Source organism: Clinocottus analis, unplaced genomic scaffold (genome assembly GCF_023055335.1).
Source record: "Clinocottus analis isolate CAN_PGR_092001 unplaced genomic scaffold, fCliAna1.0.p SCAF_8, whole genome shotgun sequence".
Taxonomy (NCBI): domain Eukaryota; kingdom Metazoa; phylum Chordata; class Actinopteri; order Perciformes; family Cottidae; genus Clinocottus; species Clinocottus analis.
Genome location: NW_027176240.1, coordinates 9,307,020 through 9,327,704, shown reverse-complemented (window position 1 = coordinate 9,327,704; position 20,685 = coordinate 9,307,020). Strand labels below are relative to the sequence as shown.

The window sequence follows — 20,685 nt, the reverse complement described above, 5'->3', positions numbered from 1 at the left end:
CACCCAGGAAAAGGGAGAGAAGAAATAGAAGAGAAACAAAAAAAGAAACAGAGAGAGAGGGGAGATTATAACGGCACCGTGAGTCCAACAAAGATCCCTCAATTCCGAGGGAAAGTGACATTGTGTTCTTCCTATGAAACAGATCACTTCCAGGCTGCGTTTGCCTTTTACGAGGCACTGTATAACTCCACAATGACAGATCCACCAAAAGAATTTCATAGTCCATTTCTTCCTCAACAACTCCTGCAAACTCTCCATCACTTTACTATAAGCTATAGTCCCCTTGCTTGAACACAAAACTAATACAAACACGTTGTTCATTCTTAATTGCACACCTGCATCAACCTGTAGTAGTTAGTCAGGCTCCCAACCAGGACCTTATTCTTAAAATAGGCATTCATACTCCGACCTTATTTAAAGTAAATTGTCCAGGATCATTCAAAACCAAAACCTGCATCGGAACAGACAGAATCAGTAGAAAGCTGTCAGGCAAAGTAATGGAAATGATTTTTGTGGATTACTTTAACGTTAGTTACATTGTCAGGAGGGACATTTTCTGTATTTATTAAAGTTTGTGTGATTCTGGAAAAACAGGTTAACTTGATGATTCAATGAAATGACAGACAGTCTCACCTTTGACCTTCAAACTAGTCCAACACGTTAAGTCATTATAGTTATAACGGATGGTTTCTTGTAGTGTAATGCTGTGGCAGTTAAGATGCACACTGGCACACATAAACACACACACACATGACTACAGAAGACAGAGGCCAGCCTGTTTAACAAGTAGGTCAGACCGGAGCCAAAGACGAAGAGAGAGAGAGGGAGAGAGGGAGAGAGAGAGAGAGAGAGAGAGAGAGAGAGAGAGAGAGAGAGAGAGAGAGAGAGAGAGAGAGAGAGAGAGAGAGAGAGAGATTGGCTGGAGCAAGCACAGCTTTTAGTGCCATCATTGGCTTGTAAATGAAAAGACGTTGTGGAAGTCTAAAGTCACACAGTTATGGTAATATCAGCTATTTGTGTCATCTCAAGACTTAGATTGTGTGACATTTGTGTGTTATGAGTCTCACCTGAGGGCAGTCTTTGATGTAATGGCCCTTGTTGAAGCACAGGTGGCACAAGTAGTTGGGAGGGGGTCTTTTGTTTGGTTTTCTTGTCTCTGAAGAAAGGGAAAGGTCTGAGAAATGGTCCGTCAAGGAGTTGAGTCCATCCACGATGTTGTTCAGGGAGCCATAGGGTGACACATTCTTATACACATTGTTGTTTAAGGCCTAAAAAGCAAGAAAAATATTTTTTTTTAAGTTAAATTGGAAATATTCAGATGACTTGTACATAAGTTAAAGAACATTTTTGAAGACCTTCACACTCAATTCCCATTGATAAAGCATGTTGCTGGAGAATATTATTACATATACAAAATAGTATCAACATTAAATATTGCATTTCTGATTTTGGAGCGTTAAAAATATTAATCACCAGTTATCTTCGAGAGCTCTCTGTCCTATTTTCTGTTGCAACCAAAAAAATAATAAGAAAAAAAATCCCTCCATGATCATTTCTCTCATTAAATTCAGAACATCTGGCGAGAGGCCCAGCTGTGCTCGTGAGCTGGAAAAGTACTGAGCATGTCCACAGAGAAAGACAGGACTTTACAGAGGATGACTCATTGTAAACAAGATGGGAGGCATGTTCCCTCACCAGCCTGTGGAATATCAGCAATGTCACCATGCACTGTTGGCGGTAAACTAGCCGTGGTCAGTGTTTGTAATCTGCTCAGAGCCACAGAGCGCAGCGTTGCATGCCACAGGGTCCAGAAGAAGATGCCCTCTGAATATTAAAAACAAGAAAAGCATCGGCTGCAGTCCCTCACCTCCCTTCTCATTTGTGTCTTCCTCTGTTCAATACAATCTAGAATCCTCTGGGTGAAATAATGTGAATTTAAATTAACCCCCTGTTGACAAGCTGCTAACTCGTCATCTGCCCTGACATTTAATAGTTTTACTACACTTATGACAAATAATTGAGACACCGCCCAAATGTTAAAACATCAGTGATTGCTTATGAAAGCCTCAGATAAACTTATCCTCCTCCACTAACGGTCATGTCTCTTTTTGGGGCACAGGTTTATGTCTGGGAAATATGTTGCTCTTGACATTCAAAGTTGCAAAGCACAGAAACCTTAGACTTGGCAACATGGCCAGGGCTGAAAGCCAAATCGTTATCTGCGGGCTGTGAGATTGTCTCGCTAAACAGCTCCAGCTTTAAAAACTCATGTTCATTTATTATATGTAGTCGTCATAAATCAAGTATTACAACTCAGTATGTTCTCAATTTTTCATTGGACATGTGTTTCAGCTCGGTGTATTATTGTTCTATATCACCTCTCATGTTTGTGTATTTGTTAAACTGAGATCTGAATGCAGGTTGTAAAATTATTTTAACAAATATAAAACAGGAATTCTTCTCAGTCTGTGTTCTTCTCCCATTTCTTGGGTTTGGCCTGAAACGTCCGACTGTCAGCCCAAAGGAAACTGATTTCACACACATCTGCTAATGGTAGGGAGAGAGTTTGTTTATTTTGTGTGTCCGTGTGAGTGAGTGAGTGAGTGAGTGAGCGAGCGAGTGAGTGAGTGAGTGAGTGAGAGACTCAGCAGGAGGTTATGTGTTTATGTGTGTGGCGATAGATGTGTATGTATGCGTTGGCCAACACAATGAGAACTAATCTGGTATCATTAGCAGTCACTGCTCGTCCAAGTGGGGTGGACAACTGTAGCAGATCCGTGTCTATTTTCACAGATCCCAGGATGAGGTGTCCTACTGCAGGGGTTAATCATACACCTACATGTTTAAAACCAGCACTGTGGTGTTTGGTGGAGACTCTAAAAAGGGACTGATCTGAGGTAGGAATTTCATAGAAAATTACTTTTAGGTTGGATTAATCTAAAATACTTTCAAAAGAAATGAGACTGTGGTAAGAATACTCAAAAGTCTCGAATCAAAAACAAATGAATACTTTCATCACTATTTTACTTTAAGTCGTTTTCAGATCTTTCACTGCAAAAACAACCACATTTTGCATTACTCATCTCATCATCAAATCTCTACAGCGGTTTGTTTTACTTGGCTTCGACAGCATCCTAAGTTGCAAAATGCCCCCCCATCCTTTAAACTGTTTCCAGACTATATGTGTTCCCTCAGTTTGAAACACTTATACTCATGCGGATTGAATGCCATTACACAATTGCGTGTAATGTATAATGTGCACACCCATTTTTCAGAGGACTGTTTCATGTTAAAGGACTTCAAAGGGCCTCTATGGTTACCACCATAATAATGGACACTGTCTCTAGATGGTAGATACACCATCCATCCACCACTTCAGTTAACTAGAGTTTCCAACACAGAGCATCATAGTAACATAGATCTAAGAAACTCAACTGCAGTGTAATCAACACACCTAGAGGCGTATCGTCTTTACACGACTATTTAGACCACAGTATGTGATTATTGTTCTGTGTCCATGTATCTATCAATGTGGTAGTGGGCTCCTTTTTGCAGAGCATCGTCTGCAGTGTCAGGTTTGCCCCCCCCCCCCCTTCTCCCCTCCCCCACCCCTGCACACATTATTAGCATGTTTGTCCCTAATATTACACTCAGCTACAAAAATAGACAATATTTAAACAGGGATTGATTTTGTTTGCGCGACCTGGTCTATTTGAAGAAGCCAGAGGCAGCAGAGCTCAGCAGGAAGCTGCAGTGGCCTGCTCTTTCCAGACAGAGGCGTGCAGGGGAAGATATTTTCATCTGCGTCTCTCTTCCTCTCTGATTAGGCAAGTCTGATTAAACACATTTCATTTAAAGCATAACTAATTTACCCTAGATTATTAAACAACATTAGTCTGTAAAAAAGGCAATGTCATAGAAACATTGTTGTGATATTTATCTATCTAGTCTTTGATAAGCTTGCATTTACATTTTCCCCAAATGTATTCCTGCAGTTAGAGTATATAGAGCTACTAAGGTAAGTGAGTTTACAGTGACACTGCCTTACAGTAAGACAGTGTCACTATACGTACACCCATACACTATTCCTCTGTTTACAGTGATATATTTACAGCAGGCTATCTCGCTACTTCCTGTGTTATATCATTTAGCCCACACTTGACTTATAACTTATAAAGTGTTTTTTTCAACTCTGGTTAATACCCTGAAATGTTGATTTAATCAAGCTAATTGAATTCGTTGGCCATATTATAAATATCATGGCGGTTATGTAAATCCCACCAGAATAGCCCATGCTGTATATGCTAAAACATTTGCTGCACAGACGTGCAACAATCCTCTGATCAACCAACCAAACTCGGATTCTTACAATAGCCGAGTAAATTCAACACTTTCATATATATATATATATATATATATATATATATATATATATATATATATATATATATATATATATATATATATATATATATATATATATATATATATATATGCTGCATGCCATCTTTCACCTCATTCCGCTGCAGCTGAAAGAAGTTGTTGAGATAGTTGGTGTTCAGGGACGAGCTCAAGTCCGCCGCTGCGGGAGTCTTGCTGAAACTGAGATCCGGGTGGGACGAGTTGGGTTCGGGTCTGAATGCGTCAAACGCGCTGGTCTGGTGGGGGTCTTGCAAGGAGAGATAGACCCAGTTGAGAAGTTGCGCAGGCTGGTACACGGAGGCACTCGTGTCTATGGCAGACAACATGCTCATCTTTCAACTCAAATGGCCAAACTGGATTTTTCCACCGCTGTTTCTTGGACTGGTCTGAACTCTTTTGCCGTCTTGCTTTTCGTTCCCGTTTCCCCGGCAGATGGCAAGTGCTCCTTTTTTCTTCAAGGAAAGGGCCCTGTCCTCCTCACGCCGGGAGCCTCGTCCCAGTTAGATGTTACTCAAAAGTCATTGCCCTAACATGTCAGTATAGAAAGTTTCCCCCTGCTCCCCATGGTCCGCTATCTGCCTTTATTGCAGCGGGGCAGAGAGAGGCTCCTTGAATATGTAATGAAGACGGCTCTGCGTCACCGAGGACGCAGGCCAATCGGCGCCCGGTACTCATGAATATTCATTACAAGCTCACTGGACGAGACAAATGGTTACTGTGCTGATTGTAGCTCCTCAGCCCAACAGCTCCGAGGTTTCTAAATACTCTGCTACATCAATTAATAACATTACACAATTTAACAGACTATCTCTGAGTCTGATGATAACATGTATTACTTGCAACATGTATTTACATATCTGGAACAAGATCTCTGAAAGATGCAGGTCTGCTGAGACCCTCAGGTCCTTTAAATTCAGATTCAAGACTTTTCTGGTTTCCTTTAATTGAACCAGATTCAAGGATATATTTCTGCATTTCACTACTGCATTTTATTTTTTCTTCTTGACTGTTTTTAATGTTTTATTGAATGCACTTAATTGTTTTTAAATCTTGTTTTCTTCTGCATTATGTTTCGATGCTTTCAATGGTTTTATATGAATCATTTTTTAATCACCTTGTCGAAATGTGCTATTCAAATAGCATTTGTTTGTCTATAAATGTCGCGTAAGAAAGAAAATGGTGAAAGTGGTGTTTGTTTATTCAGGGCCAGAGGTGAGTAGTTACACCTAACTAATATTTGAAGTGTCCTTGTTAACTTTAGTTAATGTAGTAATATCCTAACATTAAAGTCAAGAGAGTTTTACTCGTAACTCATTCAATTTCAAATTGCTTCACGAGTGCAACACCAGTAACACTGGATCATCGGTGAATATGCGGGGATCAGAAAAGACTGATGAATCAGAATAGTGAATCAATCAGTAAAATCAGCACCTCAACTTCAGGCAAGCCTATTCAAGAAGGGAGAAAACCTTTGAAAGGGCTCCCTCTTGTGGCAAATGTCACACACACACACACACACACACACACACACACACACACACACACACACACACACACGCGCCCACACACACACACACACACACACGCACACACACACCACACACGCACACACACACGCGCGCTTGCGCACACACGTATCCACGCACACAGTACAGTTGTGTAACACGTGTAACTTTCTTCTTGCAAAGGTAGGATCAGTGACGTGAGGTAACTAAATATATTACGTCCTTGTTTATCATCACTTAACAACCACAAATATAATCAACAACCAGTCATACTCACACAGCTTTACTCTAGTAAAACACTATATATATATATATATATATATATATATATATATATATATATATATATATATATATATATATATATATATATATATATATATGTATATATATGTATGTATGTATGTATATATATATATATATATATATATATATATATATATATATATATATATATATATATATATATAAAGTATTATATGACAATTAATAAGAATAAGGAATCATATTGTAACGTTTAGTCTTTTTAACTGTATGCCATCTCCTAATGTGTTATAATCCCTTTATTTGTTTTTTATCTGCAATTTTTTTTCTTCTTTTAAGCACTCTCTAAACTTGGAAAGACAAATGCTACATACATATTATTTTTTATTATTACTTGTTTATTTTATTTACAGACCTCATTGTAGTCATGTCTATGTAACTTTTAGCATAATATTACGACATAAGCTTTAAATATAGTTATATAATATACTCATTAGTATATATATATATAAACACATATGTGCGTCAGAAAACACACACTTGGTAGGTGGTTTAACTCTGTTCCATATTCAGGTCGCAACATACCTGTAAAATAATAAACCTATTGTGACAGGTGACGCCGGTGTGACACATTTTCCGTCGTGCCATTAACGTTCATGTCCAGATGTACACGTCTAGTGGCGGACACATATTTGTTGTTGTCACGTGGTGAGAGGACGGCAGCCTGTCATCGCTGTAGCGCAGATGGGTGGGTGCCTTAAATGGAAAGTATGAGTCCCACCCATTCTACTTAAGTACAGTCAAAACGGCGACTGGTTAAAGAAATAGTTCCTCCAGGAAGAGACTGAAAGCAGACTATAAAGTAAGTGCTAACACCGCGGAACGACTCGAACATGGCCGCGTTACAATTACGAATCTTGCGTTATCTTACGTTTTGAGTAACATGTACGGAGAAGTGGAGACTATTTATGGAGTCGTTTCGTGGTTTAACGAGCCGCTGCTGTTGTCGACGAAGTCAACGTCAAGGCACAACTCCCAGCAGCAGAGCCTTTAGCTCGAGCTGGAAGGCTACAAGGTGGCCGTCTCGGTCGGAGTTTTATCATTATTATTATTTTATTGGCTCGCGAGTGAACGAAGCTTGTCATAGTTGAAGTTGCTCAGGATATCTATCCATGTTCTGTAATTGGAGTGGAGGGAAATCTTTGCTTGTTTTCTCATTGAGATTTGTAACGTTACAGGCCTGAGGCAGCGTCCTAAGAAGTAGTAAACGAAACAGTTTGTTCGTGTTATAAAATAGCTTGTTTATGTCTGTTTTCCATTGACTAACATTGCTTATTTAGATGATAATCAGTGCTATGTACTAACTAAGATTAAGTTGTTTTTTTTTAAGTGTGAACAGACATCGTCACAACAATATGGAACAGTATGAAGACGAAACAGTCATGCACATACATATCTGATTGTGTCTGTCACCGTCCTGTGACGACACCTTGAGAGGTTGTAATTACCTCACCTTGGTGACTTTATTTTTTTGTTGTTGGGGAAAACCTTTATACCTGAAATAATAAATGTCTTTACTTGCACCCCAGCTCCTTAAGCAAATAGCTTAGGAAAACATGTTTTCTTACCCAATGTGTTTAACGGTTGGTGAAGTGTTTCACAATGGCCCACTGAGTCAGCATCAGCCAGATGTAGGTCTGACTGTGAGCTAAGTGTCAGGGCTACTGTGTTGTACATTGGTTTGGATTTAACCTCTGTGTTATATACAGTAGCCTAGCTGCTCTGCACGCTTATTCAAACACGCCAACATCTCTTTTTCTGTGTCCATAAAATGCAAAGCAGGGTAGACTGTTTCACTGAAGTCAGACTTCCTATGGAACAATAAGTTACATTGTAACACAGGCTTTTCATACAAAGTTTGACCAAAAAGAAAGTTTCCTCACCACTCACCTAAAAATGGCTGTGCTCCAACTTTCCAGGAATAAAGAGTAACACTTACATTGCTACATTCAAAAGCAAAGACTGCTGAGTGTGTATCGGGCCGTCTACAAAGCATTAGACTGAGTCGAGGGACTTTAGAATATACATCTTATAAGTCAGATCTACATTTATTTTTTTTTAAGCCGACAATAGAAGTGTATTTCTGGAAAATTCAGATTATTCATGTTTTGATCAGGAAATAATTCCACCCTTGCCGGATGGGAGCAGGTTGATAGCAGGTTTATAGCTGTGTTTGTTTTTAACTTTCTTTGCTATGCCTTCAATATGTAATGGTGTCATTTACAGTGTACATTCTTCTAATTTTGCTTCACCAACAGATAAAATATTGTTTTTGTCTAGTTGGCTGCCCGGGATGATTCTTAAATTTGTATTACAGTAATTGGTCATGTATGGCAGGCCTTTGAATGACCATTCTGTTTTATGCTTAAAGCCATGAGCTACCCGGGATACCCACAACTGCCTGGTGCCTACCCACCTCAGGCTGGGGCCTACCCTCCACAAGCTGGAGGCTACCCCCAACAGCCAAGTGGCTATCCTCCTCAGGCTGGTGCCTACCCTCCTCAAGCTGGTGCCTACCCTCCTCAAGCGGGTGGCTACCCTCCTCAAGCGGGTGGCTATCCTCCACAAGCTGGTGGCTATCCTCCACAAGCTGGTGGCTATCCTCCTCAGGCGGGTGGCTATCCTCCTCAGGCTGGAGGCTATCCTCCTCAGGCTGGTGGCTATCCTCCACAGGCAGGAGGCTACCCACCAGCACCACCACAAGGTGAGCCACCATACCACACTGTCACACTTTCTCATCGAGCACAAAAAGAGCAACACACTCCAATCATCCCATTAGATGAATTAAAAGTACTATAAGAAAAGGTAAATTGAAGTAAAAGTATTCTGGTACCTATCTTAGAAAGGGTGAGTCAGTTATGTGTTTGTCGGCAACAGCGTCCATTAGACTAGAGTACATTTTTCCCCTCAGAAACAAAGTAAACATCTGCCGTTGCTAAGAGACGCACAACCCATATATTCTATCTTTCACATAGTATTCCCACTCTCTGTGCAGCTCTCTTTCACCTCCCCGTTAACTAGTTGGAGAGTGACAAAAAGGAAGTTCCAGTAAGATGGGTCATTCCTGTCTAAATTATTTTTAGGCATTTAGGTTTAACATGCATGTCGGCTTTCCTGAACAGTCTTGTCTTTGTTTTCTGCTGCAGGCAGTTGGGGAGGTGGCCCTGCTGGTGGATACCCAGCCATTGGGCTTGGCAACTTATCCAACCCTGGATATGCTGGCATGGTAAGTTTAGCCTTAAAAAATAACCTGCACCCCAAAAATTCTAAATATGTAAAAATTACAACATCATCAGATTATTGCGTTGAGTATTCCAGTTAGAATTAATTACACAGCTGTTCATGGAATATCACATCTTTTTACATTACGGTAAGACTTTTCAAAACATCTGCTACTGTTTCTAGATCTTTTGCATGAGAAAAAACAGATCCTATACTTCATTCTTATTCATGCTTCTTAAACCTATCACTCGAATGCAACTTTGTCTTAATCCCTTTTACTTTTCTGAGTCATTGTCTTGTCAATGTTGTTTTGTCTTTATCTGTTATATAAATTTCCATCCTATTATAGAGTATGGCCACACGTTATTTGGATGATTGTGCGTTGTGTCACAGAAAGAAGTTAAAAAAATCAGGAAAATTGACTTTGGTTTCTCATCTGAAGTTAGATCCAAGATGAGAGGCATTTGTCTTGAAATTTGTAAAACATTGATTCATTCCACAAATATGACGCATAGATCTAAAGCTAATCCAAAAAAGGTGTGACCAGCTACCTATGCTTTGCATGATATACTCTTCAAATGAACATATTATGGGACACCAATCTTTCCAAATCGCAGGCCAACCAGATCCCTGCAGGCATGGGTGGTTTTACTCAAAACCCGTCCATGTTCGCCCAAGCCTCTGGGGGCTACCCACCTGCTACTCAGCCTGGTGCGTACGGTGCCCCCTTTCCTAACCAACAGTCATATGGCCTGTACCCACAGCCAGGAGGAAACATGCAACAACACCCTCAAGGCCCCGGGATGGCCTACCCTGGGCAGCCTGGGCAGCCAATGCCTGGTTATGGAGGAGCCCCAGCACCTATGCCAGGTTACCCTAAGGCCCCTTCCCCAAATCCATCCATGCCAGCCTACGGAGGAGGTGGAGGAGGAACCATGCCCATGGCTCCAGCTGTCAATGTAAGAAACGCTGAAAAAACACACTTTTATAAATGTAAAATGTAATGTCGAGCGGTCTTACATCTTAGTTCATACGACACTGTGGAAATTGCTGTATTGTGACCTCAGAGAGGATTCAGGGGAACAATCAAGGACTTTCCTGGAGCTGACCAACTCAAAGATGCGGAGGTCCTGAGGAAGGCCATGAAGGGCTTTGGTGAGTGCTATTGGCAGAGATTTTCAATATATCCTCCAGATACACATGATTCACCGGATGTTATCCATTTTGGAAGCTGTGTGTCAACTTTATATATATTTTTGGCTGCCTGTCAAAGACCTTCTTTAGTCAAGGTCAGCCTTAAATGTCTTTAGGTCATAGCTTTTGTATTTGGAAAGATATTGTCATTTTAAGAATACATTGGTACGTAAGAACTGTTTCAAAAATACATTTTGACATGTTTCTTCATCTATTATCTCATGATATGACATTGTGGGCTTTTCTGTGCAGGAACTGACGAGCAGGCCATCATTGATCTACTGGGTAGTCGCTCCAATAGGCAGCGTGTGCCTTTGCTCCGAGCCTACAAAACAGCCTACGGGAAGGTAACGTTCCTTCCTTTAGCTGAGTTTACATGTTGTTTATGTGAAATGGAAGGCAATTTTACATTAGGAGAGTATTTACTTATTAAAAAATCATATTTACTACTCAAATACCATTTCTCGCGTGGCTCGGTGTGCATTATACTTGCAGTGTGTAATGGTGACAAGCACACAACACCTGCTAGTGCTGCCAGTAAAATGTTGAGGCTGTTGGATGTCCACAGAGCGCATAAAGCTATGCCTCACAGCTTCTTGCAGTACGTTTTTTGCACCAGCAGTTTATGAAGGTTTTGCGTTATGCCAAGTTTGTTTCCATTTTCAGGATCTGGTTAAGGACCTACACTCAGAATTGTCTGGAGACTTCAGAAAGCTCGTCATGGCCACGTTGAAGACCCCAACTGAGTTTGATGCCTCTGAGCTCCACAATGCCATAAAGGTAAACGCTCGGGAACAAAAGCGATCATTTTCTCAGCACCATCTTTCTGTCAACATAGAATCCAGGTTATTATGTGGTTTATGTTGTAAAAATATGTTCTTTTTGTTGTTACGAGATGAAAAAGGATGTATACATGTTGCATTATTATAACATGTCGGAAATAATAGTATTTACTGAACAGAAATAAATGGGACGAATGTTGGACTGCTATTGGACCAGAGCAGGAGGTTGTTAGTTTATCATTGTTCTGTCTTCTTAATAGGGAGCTGGAACCGATGAAGCGTGTCTCATAGAGATCTTGGCTTCTCGCTCCAATGCTGAAATCAAGGAGATAAACCGTATTTACAAACAAGGTGAGATGCCTCAGGCACTGTTGAGATCTTATTCATCACACAGCTTCTTAAACCTAGATTACACATGTTTTCTTACATTCATGGATAAGCTCATTTGCTATTTCAGAGTACAAGAAGTCCCTGGAGGATGCCATCAGTGGGGATACTTCAGGTCACTTCCGCAGGCTCCTGATCTCTCTCGCACAGGTCGATATACATGATACAAATTAATTGCCTGTATACTTGTATACTCATCTCTTGGCAACTACTTTCAATTAATTAGAAATATGCTGTCCTGTATTTTGCAGGGTAATCGTGACGAGCGGCCAAATGTGGACATCTCTTTGGCTAAACAAGATGCTCAGGTAAGATCACTTATTGATGATAAATGTTTGAGGTTTTGTCCGCAACTTGGTTGTTGTTATATTGTTCATTACTAGATGTATTGATTGCAAAAACATGCCAACTTATGCGCATTGCGGTTCTCCTTATAGGCCCTCTATGCTGCTGGAGAAAACAAGCTTGGAACAGACGAGTCCAAGTTTAATGCCATCTTGTGTTCTCGGAGCAAACCCCATCTCAGAGCAGGTATTCTCTTTGGAGACGTTGTTCACAAGCATAAACTAACATAAGGTTTGATATCTAACATAGATTTAAGGATAATTGAGAATCAAATGTAACTTTAGAGCTGTGTTATCTGTGTTACTGATGGTGTGTTTGTGTGTAGTGTTTCTTCAGTACCAGCAGATGTGTGGCAGGGATATTGAGAAGAGCCTCAACAGGGAGATGTCCGGAGACCTTGAGAGTGGCATGTTGGCAGTGGGTAAGAACGCACACGCACACACATATACACAGGTCACACCCATGTAATATGAGTCAGAATCAGCTCCACATAATAAGTTAATGACGAGGGTACAAGCTGTCGCAACACGTATTTCACATTACATTCAATCATTAACATTTTCAGTGCTCCTTGTGCTACACTTTGTATGACAGCTATCTTTGTGCATTTTGTAAAAAGAACTGGAGGAAGGGGCGCTGTTGCATAATCTCTTTTTTCCTCCCTCTTTTTTCCCCAAAATCTTTCAGGGTTATGGTACAGTAACCAGTTTTTACATGTGGTTCATTTTAATCCTTTTCAAGGGTTTTGCAAACCCATTTTATACGATTTCATTGTGTGGTGCAGTGTTTTATGTTTGCCGTTGATTTTTAAGTTGTTTCATTTCACTCTTCTGTTCTTGATTTCATATTTACTTTTTTTTCTAAATGTAAGTTGAAATAAAGCTGCAATAATCAATATGTAGCCACTAGTGGAAAATAACAAGGAAAGAAACAAGTGCAGCCCTTACTTCATATCACAAAGATGTTATGTCTAACATTTAGCAGACACAGAGAGACATTCCTCTATGGCGGCCATGTTTCCTGCCACCTGATTAATTTAAATCTAATAATAATCCTCCTTCTAGCCTAGATTTTTTTTTCTCGGAAATTGGTACAGACAAAAACCTGCTCTCTTTTAGATGCTCAACTTAATACATCACCTAGTTGTTAAGGTTTTCTGGTTACTATTCTCTGCACAGCAGAGCTTGTTTGCTTAATACAGCTGCTGCTGGCAGGGGGAGTGTTGTGTTGTATAACATAGTCTCAAACAGACGGTAAATGTGTTGGCTTAAAAACACAGGCAGCGCCTCAGATAATCCTCTGTAGGCAAGTCCTAATGCGTGACACCCCCTTCAGAGTCGATACAGTAATTTCATTAAATGTGAAAATATTGATTAATGCTGCTTTATATTGGCTTGTCGGAGTTCTATAATATTTTCTTTGTATACGCAAAGCTTGATTTTTCATAGTTCACTTTTCAGATAGCACTTTCGTAAAGTATTGCTGTCTTCTTCATCCTTACTTTGCAGTGATGGATATTAGTATGGTGTTTACACTGCACTTAATAATAATTAAGTGATCTTGTTTGGTATGAAAAAGAATAAATTAGTATTTTCTTTTCCAGTGAAGTGCATTAAGAACACAAATGCCTATTTTGCTGAGAGACTTTACAAGTCCATGAAGGTGAGAAACCCAGTCATATGTGGACAGTAATTTTCTATATATAACCAAATAAGTGTACCATAATATTTAACTAATCATTCATTCATTGTGTGTATGTGCATAAATTCAGGGAGCTGGGACTAAAGACACAACCCTGATCCGGATCATGGTCTCCCGCTCTGAGGTCGACATGCTGGACATTCGCCAGGAGTATGTTAAAAACTACGGCAAGTCGCTGTACACGCACATTTCTGTAAGTATCATCATATAGTATTTTTCTTCTATTCTTTGTTTCTTGTACATATTTTTTCTCGTATTAATTTCATATTTCTTTAGTATTTTTCTTGTATGTATGTATGTGTGTATGTGTGTATGTGTGTATGTATGTATGTATGTATGTATGTATGTATGTATGTATGTATGTATGTATGTATGTGTATGTATATGCTGACACATTTGTTTTATTGACAGGGAGACACATCCGGAGACTACAAGAAACTCCTACTGAAGTTCTGTGGGGGCAGTGACTGAGAAGGAAACAGGGACTACTATAAATATCTGTTCCCTGTTTTATCTATATGCACTATACATAAACTGCAAACCTGCATGCCATCACCCACAATGCAATGAATCTAGTATATATTGCTATGTTTTGTTTCTTTTCTAAATACAGTATGTGCAAAAAGTGGTATATTTTTTCACAGGTGATATCTTTGCTGGATATTTGGGTTTAATATACATAATCATACAATAGATTTGAAAATAGATTTGAAGAGTTTTTTTAAGATGTTTTATATCAATTTTGCAATATTTTCAGATATCTAATGATCTGTCGCGTTTATCAGCTAATTTTGTAATGTTCAGCAAAGTATGAGAGAATACATAACAGCTCAAAACCAAAGTTGTTTGTTTATGTTTGCAATTGCATAATCTATTCTATATTTAGTTTACCCTCTTTTTTTATTCATCATCGTTTACATCAGATGCTTTTATTTGTGTTTTTACTCTTAGTTCCTGTTATAGCATGTAAAGCTCAAGCATCACATTTCTTAAATTGTTGGTGATTGTATCTTTGTGAGTCTCTGAAAATAAATATTGAGCGCCAACGCTGGAAGTCTTTGAGGTTCATCACATGAAGTACAGACGTTTAAATTATTTGAAAAATACCATAAATGAACAAGCCTTATTAGGATACATATGTCCCTCTAAAATTTACATCAATGTCCACCATGTCTCTTCACTGGTTAACAAGCAAATGAATACCGAGGTATAATACAAACCATATTCATCTGATGACACATTAACAAATTATAATGTGCTTACAATTATTATAATAATAATTATATTATAATTATAGTCAGCGCTTGGTGATAGACTTAGTTTGCCACCAGAGGGCAGTGAAGTCTCAGTCCAACTGCAACAAACGGAGTTCCATATGCTCAGCTGTGAAGTATATGGATCATGATAAGAGGGAATTAGATCAATAACAATGGTTACAATTCAGTCTAAATCTGAACAGGCAACATAATAATCACGTACATTCATTCTCCAACATTGAATATGATGGAAGTCTGGTGACCCTTAAATGCACATCGTTCTACTCAATCAATACACATACATAATTTATCTTTCCTTGAGGGGTGTGTGGCTGTACATGGAGCTCTCCATGGATTATTACGCCCTGTTGGCTTTACTTAAAATGCTGTCGAACACGCTTGACTGTAGAGACGTGGCTCTGTGCTCTGCTGGCTACAGTAGCATGTGTGAGTTAACTGCACTACGATCAATAACTCTGTGAGGTGAGTTGAGGGGGAGCCCGCGAAATTGATGGCATCCATAAAGCTGCCTTGGTCACGTTAAACAAGTCGAGCATGTGTGCAGTACTGCCACAGGGATCCTTGGGTAGCCGCCATGCTAGAATAGTCGTGTTTGATCACACCCTTAAAGTTCACCAGAAAAGGCTTAAGGGCATAAGATAGATGCTAAGATTTCAATAACTAGAATTTGAATGAAGATTAGATCAGTTTTGCAGTTTTGAGAGGATAATTTAGGCATAATTATGATCTCCATACAGTAATTTCAAAGTGTTTCAGCATGTCTGTGCCAAGATTTTAGTTTTGATATCATTATGATCAGAAACCTCCATCTGTTGCTGGCATGCAGCTCCAGGCTGTGTATTTGACTGTTAATTAAAAATCATGAATTGCTTAATTTAATGTCTATTATAGCTGATCTAATCATTTGAGAATCTTCTCACCAATGCCTAGAGGTCGAAGGTATTTTAGGGAAATAATGGCTTGAGATAAAACGTTTCTTAAAAACAATTAGGTTGATCCCATTTCAAACATTTCACAGATTGCGTCTGTCCACAGGTGAGCTTGGCCACTTTAACCCTACGTGGCAACGGTGCAACTGAGACCCAGCAACCGTTACTCATTAATTTTGGGCCTTCCCAAATATGAAACTATTTTGGGCCACGGTCTGCCAAACACTTTTCTACATGCGTGACAAAGCCATGGACCCGGAGCCAAGTCTGGCAGTTTTTGGCATTTGGAATAGAGATCTGAATCTCTCTGGAGCCCATGCTGTTGCTTTCCTGTTGCTTTGAGCAAAAACATCTCAATCTCTACAACAGGAAACCCAGTACCACTACAGGGAATATAACTTGAGAGCTGTAACTCAAAAATAACAGAATAACTGTAAAATATTGTTTATTTAGGCTATATTTAATTGTAGGTTGTTGTTTGTTGCTTAATTTCTTCCTCATTCATATTCTTTGTCATATTTGGATTATTCTTATGTATAACATAATTTGTTTTGGGTGTGTTGACCAGTCTTCTAAGGTGGTGTAAAAAATAAATAGAAATTGTTAATTATAGAGGCAGCAAATAAAAGTGATTAAAAAGTGAGTGGATAGTAAAGTTCTGAGGTGAAATAGTTATGCCATTCGTAGCACAGATGGCTCTCCATCAGCTAGATCTCTATCCAGGCAAGCATTAAAAATAAATCTGTAACATATTCAGATTTAGTACATTTCACTGGAATAAATGATGCTGACAGTCTCCTTAATAAAACACAAAGCTATTATCGAGCCTGATACAGGCTGACAAACGGACCTGTTTTATAAAATTTCAGTGAATTATCAGACAGCTAGAAAAGGCACCTGTGTTGTCTAAATAATAAGCTAATTATATATTTATATATATATATTTATTTTTTAAAATAATTTATATATATATACATATATATTTATATATATATATATATATATATATATATATATATATATATATATATATATATATATATATATATAAAGCATTAGGCTGTCTTCTTTTTTCAAATGCGTGTCCCCAGAAAGGATACAGACACAAATGTCCAATCTCTGTCAGTATAGGGACCTGCATCCCTTTGATATGAATGAATTGTAATTAATTTTTCATCTAAAAGGGACAGCACATGGTTCCGCAGGCTATACGGAGCCTGCATGTCAGAGTGGGAGAGCAAGGGGGAGAGAGAGTTGTAGATGTCACAATGAGATTCAGTGCATGCATGAATAAGGTCACGGTTTGAGAGGTATGCCTGCAGACGCCTGCCTCTATGCCAACAATCTTTATTCAGCCGCAGACTGGAAGCTGAGTGCATCCATCAGCATCATATTATATTTCACAAATCCTACTCAAACACACATTTCAATTGTCATCCTCACATATTGCTTGTTCATATGTCTCACTGCTCTCTTCTTTCTAATCCAACACACAAATACAGTGCACTGAAATTGGTTGCAATGCAGCTCTCGAAATTGTTGCAGCCTGTAGCAGTCCTTGCATCAAGTATTATGTAAGGACTGAATAAAAGCCTTGTATTTATATTAGACATTAGCATTTTTCCTAAAAGAATACTTGATGTAATAAGTAAGAGGTGATTGGATGTGTCCGTGTTTAATAAAAGGATTATGACAAAATGATCACTATTGCTTGGTTCATCAACAATAATTTAATTTATTTTTAATTATTTACATTTGTGGCGATATAGTGAGTTGCATCACACTGATATTCACACAAAGATAACAACAGATATACATGTTGGAAGAAGTATTCAGACCCTTTAGAAGAAGAAATACTACAATACATAAATAAGCCATTACGAGTAAAAGTCCTGCATTGAAAATGTGAAAATGTACATAAAGTGAAAATACTCATAATGCAGAAAATAGTGCTCCATTGACTCTTATACTATTATAGACTATATTGGACAGTATATTTATATAATTGTAGAAGTATCTCAAATATGAGTAAATTTGTAAGTTACATTCCACCACTGCAGAGAATGGAAACATTTTAAATATAAATTGAAACGTTTTAAATATACATGGTTGCTTTATTGGATGATGTTATAGCTTACCCATCTTTACCACCATATTTCTGATAAATCTCTATTCCCATGCAAATTTTCTCCATTCTCATTTTTTTTCCGCCTGGGATATTCGACGTACTACGGGGGTGATGTGTACGCCCATTGATGAAATAGGTGTGTTTTTTAAAGAAAAAAACGCCCCGTTTCGCCTTATATGGTCACAGAGCTGCACGTTGATTGACAGCGGGCAGCAGCTGCTGAGTTGCTCAGACATGGCGGAGGATACAGTGTAACTGTGGCTCATCGGCGGAGTTACGTGAGTTTTCCCAGCAGTTGGGTCGTCAAAGGGCGCCTTAAATGATACACAAGAGGAGGACAATGTGTTCGGCTACAGCGGGCTCCGAGAGGAAGCAGACGACGACCTGAACTTGCCACACACGAGTAAGATGGAAAAATGTATCGCTGTTTAGTGCAGTCAACAGCCCTGGGCAACAAATATGGCTTCTTGTGCCTTTTCCAATATGCTATAAAAAAAGATCTCCCGTGCAACCCAATGCCGTGGTGGCTCCGGAGTTAAGTTGAACAGTCGCTCGGTACTTTAGATCAGGGGGGAAGGATATCGCATCCACTTAGACCCGTCCGGGTTAGCTGGGGGAAGCTAGGGAACTACAGCGGATAGCCATGGAGCCAAAGCACAAAGAGTTGCTCGACCAGTGCCACCAGAACTTATTGGAGTCCATAACCGACGCGGACCGAGTCATCGAGCTGCTCGTAGTTTCCGGCACCTTGAGCCAGCTCGATAGGTTCGAGCTGGAGCAGAACTGCTCGTCCAGCGCCGAGAAAGTGGACCACCTTTTGAAGATGCTGATGAACAAGGAGAGCGACCATTTCCTCGACCTGTGTGTGGCCCTGGAGAAGGCATACCCTGACCTGTACGCTGCCCTGTTCAGCAGCTGCAGCAGCGGCAGCGGCGGCAGCAACGGCGGCGGACCCGTGGACCACTCCACCGGTAAGGACTCGAACACACGGAGCTACTCCCTCAACGGGCTTTCTCTGGAGGCTAAATGAAATGTATAAAAACACGAGTGCACCGGCCTCAGCGTAGCACTCTTCCGCGAGAAGCTTACAAGCTGGGTGGTCTGGCCCGAGAAGCCCCGTGTGTGTGAGTGTGAGCGTGCGTGTGAATGGCTGCACGTGAATGGCTGCACAACAGAGAAGCGTTGGAGCCTGATTTATTATTAACCGAAATCTGTATGCAATGGAAATAGAGGTTCACGTGAAGGTTGCAAGGGCAAAGCGACGCCGTCCCTCGCCACAGCGTTTCCACATGTGTAGTGTTGAGTGGAACAGCACACGCTCTGGTGGATGCAGCAGGATGCACGAGACTGCATCTTTTTAAAAACTGAATATTCACTATGACCTGCAGGCTCATTGCACGGCTTGTGGTTATTTCTGCCAAGGACTATTTTGTCATTATTCTCAGCCTTGCTGCACCCCAACCCCCTTCCTCCAAAAAAAAAGAAGGAAAAAAAAAAAGCCAGGCACTGCAACCCAGAGATTACAGAAGGCCAGGGATGGTAAATGTGTTCATGGTTAAGGGAGAACCCGGGATAAATTCATTGATAAACACCACAAGCTCCAATTTGTCATCAGTGGCATGATATGGTTATGGAACATTACCTGTTTCCATGACAACGGTTGTACCACTGACATGTTGGTCCACATCAACCTGTGCGCCTGTGTGTGTGCACAGCCTGCTCATGCACGCATACAGACCTAAAGCATGGTCGAGACCAGTCTACCTATTTTGTATTTGTATTTAACCAGATTTTTCTCCCATTATTCATCGTAGTCATTCGATTTGCACTGTCCTCGCAGCAACTGCCTCCATTTCAGCTCTGTTGGTTGTTGTTGTTGCTGCTGCACAGAGACAAAAGGAAACCAAGTGTAAAAGCCTTGTCGAGTTTTGCCTGTTTTGCTTTGTGTGACTGACTAAAGGCAGTGGCTTACTCACAGCCAGCGTCATGCCCCGAGGGCCTGCATGCAGGATGAGCCTTGAGATCCAAAAGCGGGGAGGAGATGCAGAGCAACACTCCTCTCTGAGACGTACCACATGTGAAACCACCATGTCATTTTGAAGCTTTGTTTCAGAGACATGTGTCTATGAATTTTAAAAACACCATGTGATCTGCAGTTTACAGCTGCCAAGTTATAGCGTGCTTCTGTCTACTACCATCAAGCGGACTGTAGCAGGTAATGCTGAGTCGGTGTCTCGCTGCTCTGCTGACTGGATCTTTAATGCTTCCTTAAGCTTTATTACTTCCTTGTATTGAGTGCACTGCTGCGGAATAACACTCAATCTGAAACACACTCTGTTGTTTACCTGTGAGCAGCTGGATGTGGCAATGTGGATTTGGGCTTTTCAACACACACCTTCACACCTTTTTTTTTTTTAACTTTTTTTTTTTTTATAGACTGTAGCACATGGCCCCTGCGTTGACCTGACG

General features: G+C 40.0%; 3 protein-coding genes across 7 annotated transcripts in view; 2 read left to right on the top strand and 1 right to left on the bottom strand.

Moving 5' to 3' along the window:
• The window catches only part of zcchc24 (zinc finger, CCHC domain containing 24), a 31,503-nt gene extending 26,499 nt beyond the window's left edge, over positions 1–5,004 (bottom strand). For both annotated transcript variants that reach the window (XM_068568359.1, XM_068568358.1), the window contains exons 1-2: positions 4,515–5,004; positions 1,068–1,268 (exon numbers count right to left, since the gene is read on the bottom strand). In XM_068568359.1, the coding sequence (XP_068424460.1) occupies positions 1,068–1,268; positions 4,515–4,754 (441 nt within the window). In that variant the 5' untranslated portion in view covers positions 4,755–5,004. The remainder of the gene's footprint in view (positions 1–1,067; positions 1,269–4,514) is intronic.
• Positions 5,005–6,866: 1,862 nt separating this feature from the next.
• anxa11a (annexin A11a) lies at positions 6,867–14,928 on the top strand. Of its 2 annotated transcripts, none has more exons than XM_068568355.1 (15): positions 6,867–7,053; positions 8,623–8,955; positions 9,398–9,477; positions 10,091–10,432; positions 10,541–10,628; positions 10,920–11,014; positions 11,334–11,447; positions 11,710–11,800; positions 11,907–11,986; positions 12,088–12,144; positions 12,274–12,367; positions 12,507–12,602; positions 13,785–13,843; positions 13,953–14,075; positions 14,294–14,928. In XM_068568355.1, the coding sequence occupies exons 2-15, from the start codon at positions 8,625–8,627 to the stop codon at positions 14,351–14,353; spliced, it is 1,710 nt and encodes a 569-aa protein (XP_068424456.1). In that variant the 5' UTR covers positions 6,867–7,053; positions 8,623–8,624; the 3' UTR covers positions 14,354–14,928. The 2 variants fall into 2 exon arrangements, with proteins under 2 accessions (XP_068424456.1, XP_068424457.1); XM_068568356.1 differs by having other exon boundaries at positions 6,870–7,053; positions 10,238–10,432.
• Positions 14,929–18,458: 3,530 nt separating this feature from the next.
• The window catches only part of dlg5a (discs, large homolog 5a (Drosophila)), a 33,872-nt gene continuing 31,645 nt past the window's right edge, over positions 18,459–20,685 (top strand). For all 3 annotated transcript variants that reach the window (XM_068567547.1, XM_068567548.1, XM_068567546.1), the window contains exon 1: positions 18,459–19,187. In XM_068567547.1, coding sequence (XP_068423648.1) covers positions 18,860–19,187 — 328 coding nt within the window. In that variant the 5' untranslated portion in view covers positions 18,459–18,859. The remainder of the gene's footprint in view (positions 19,188–20,685) is intronic.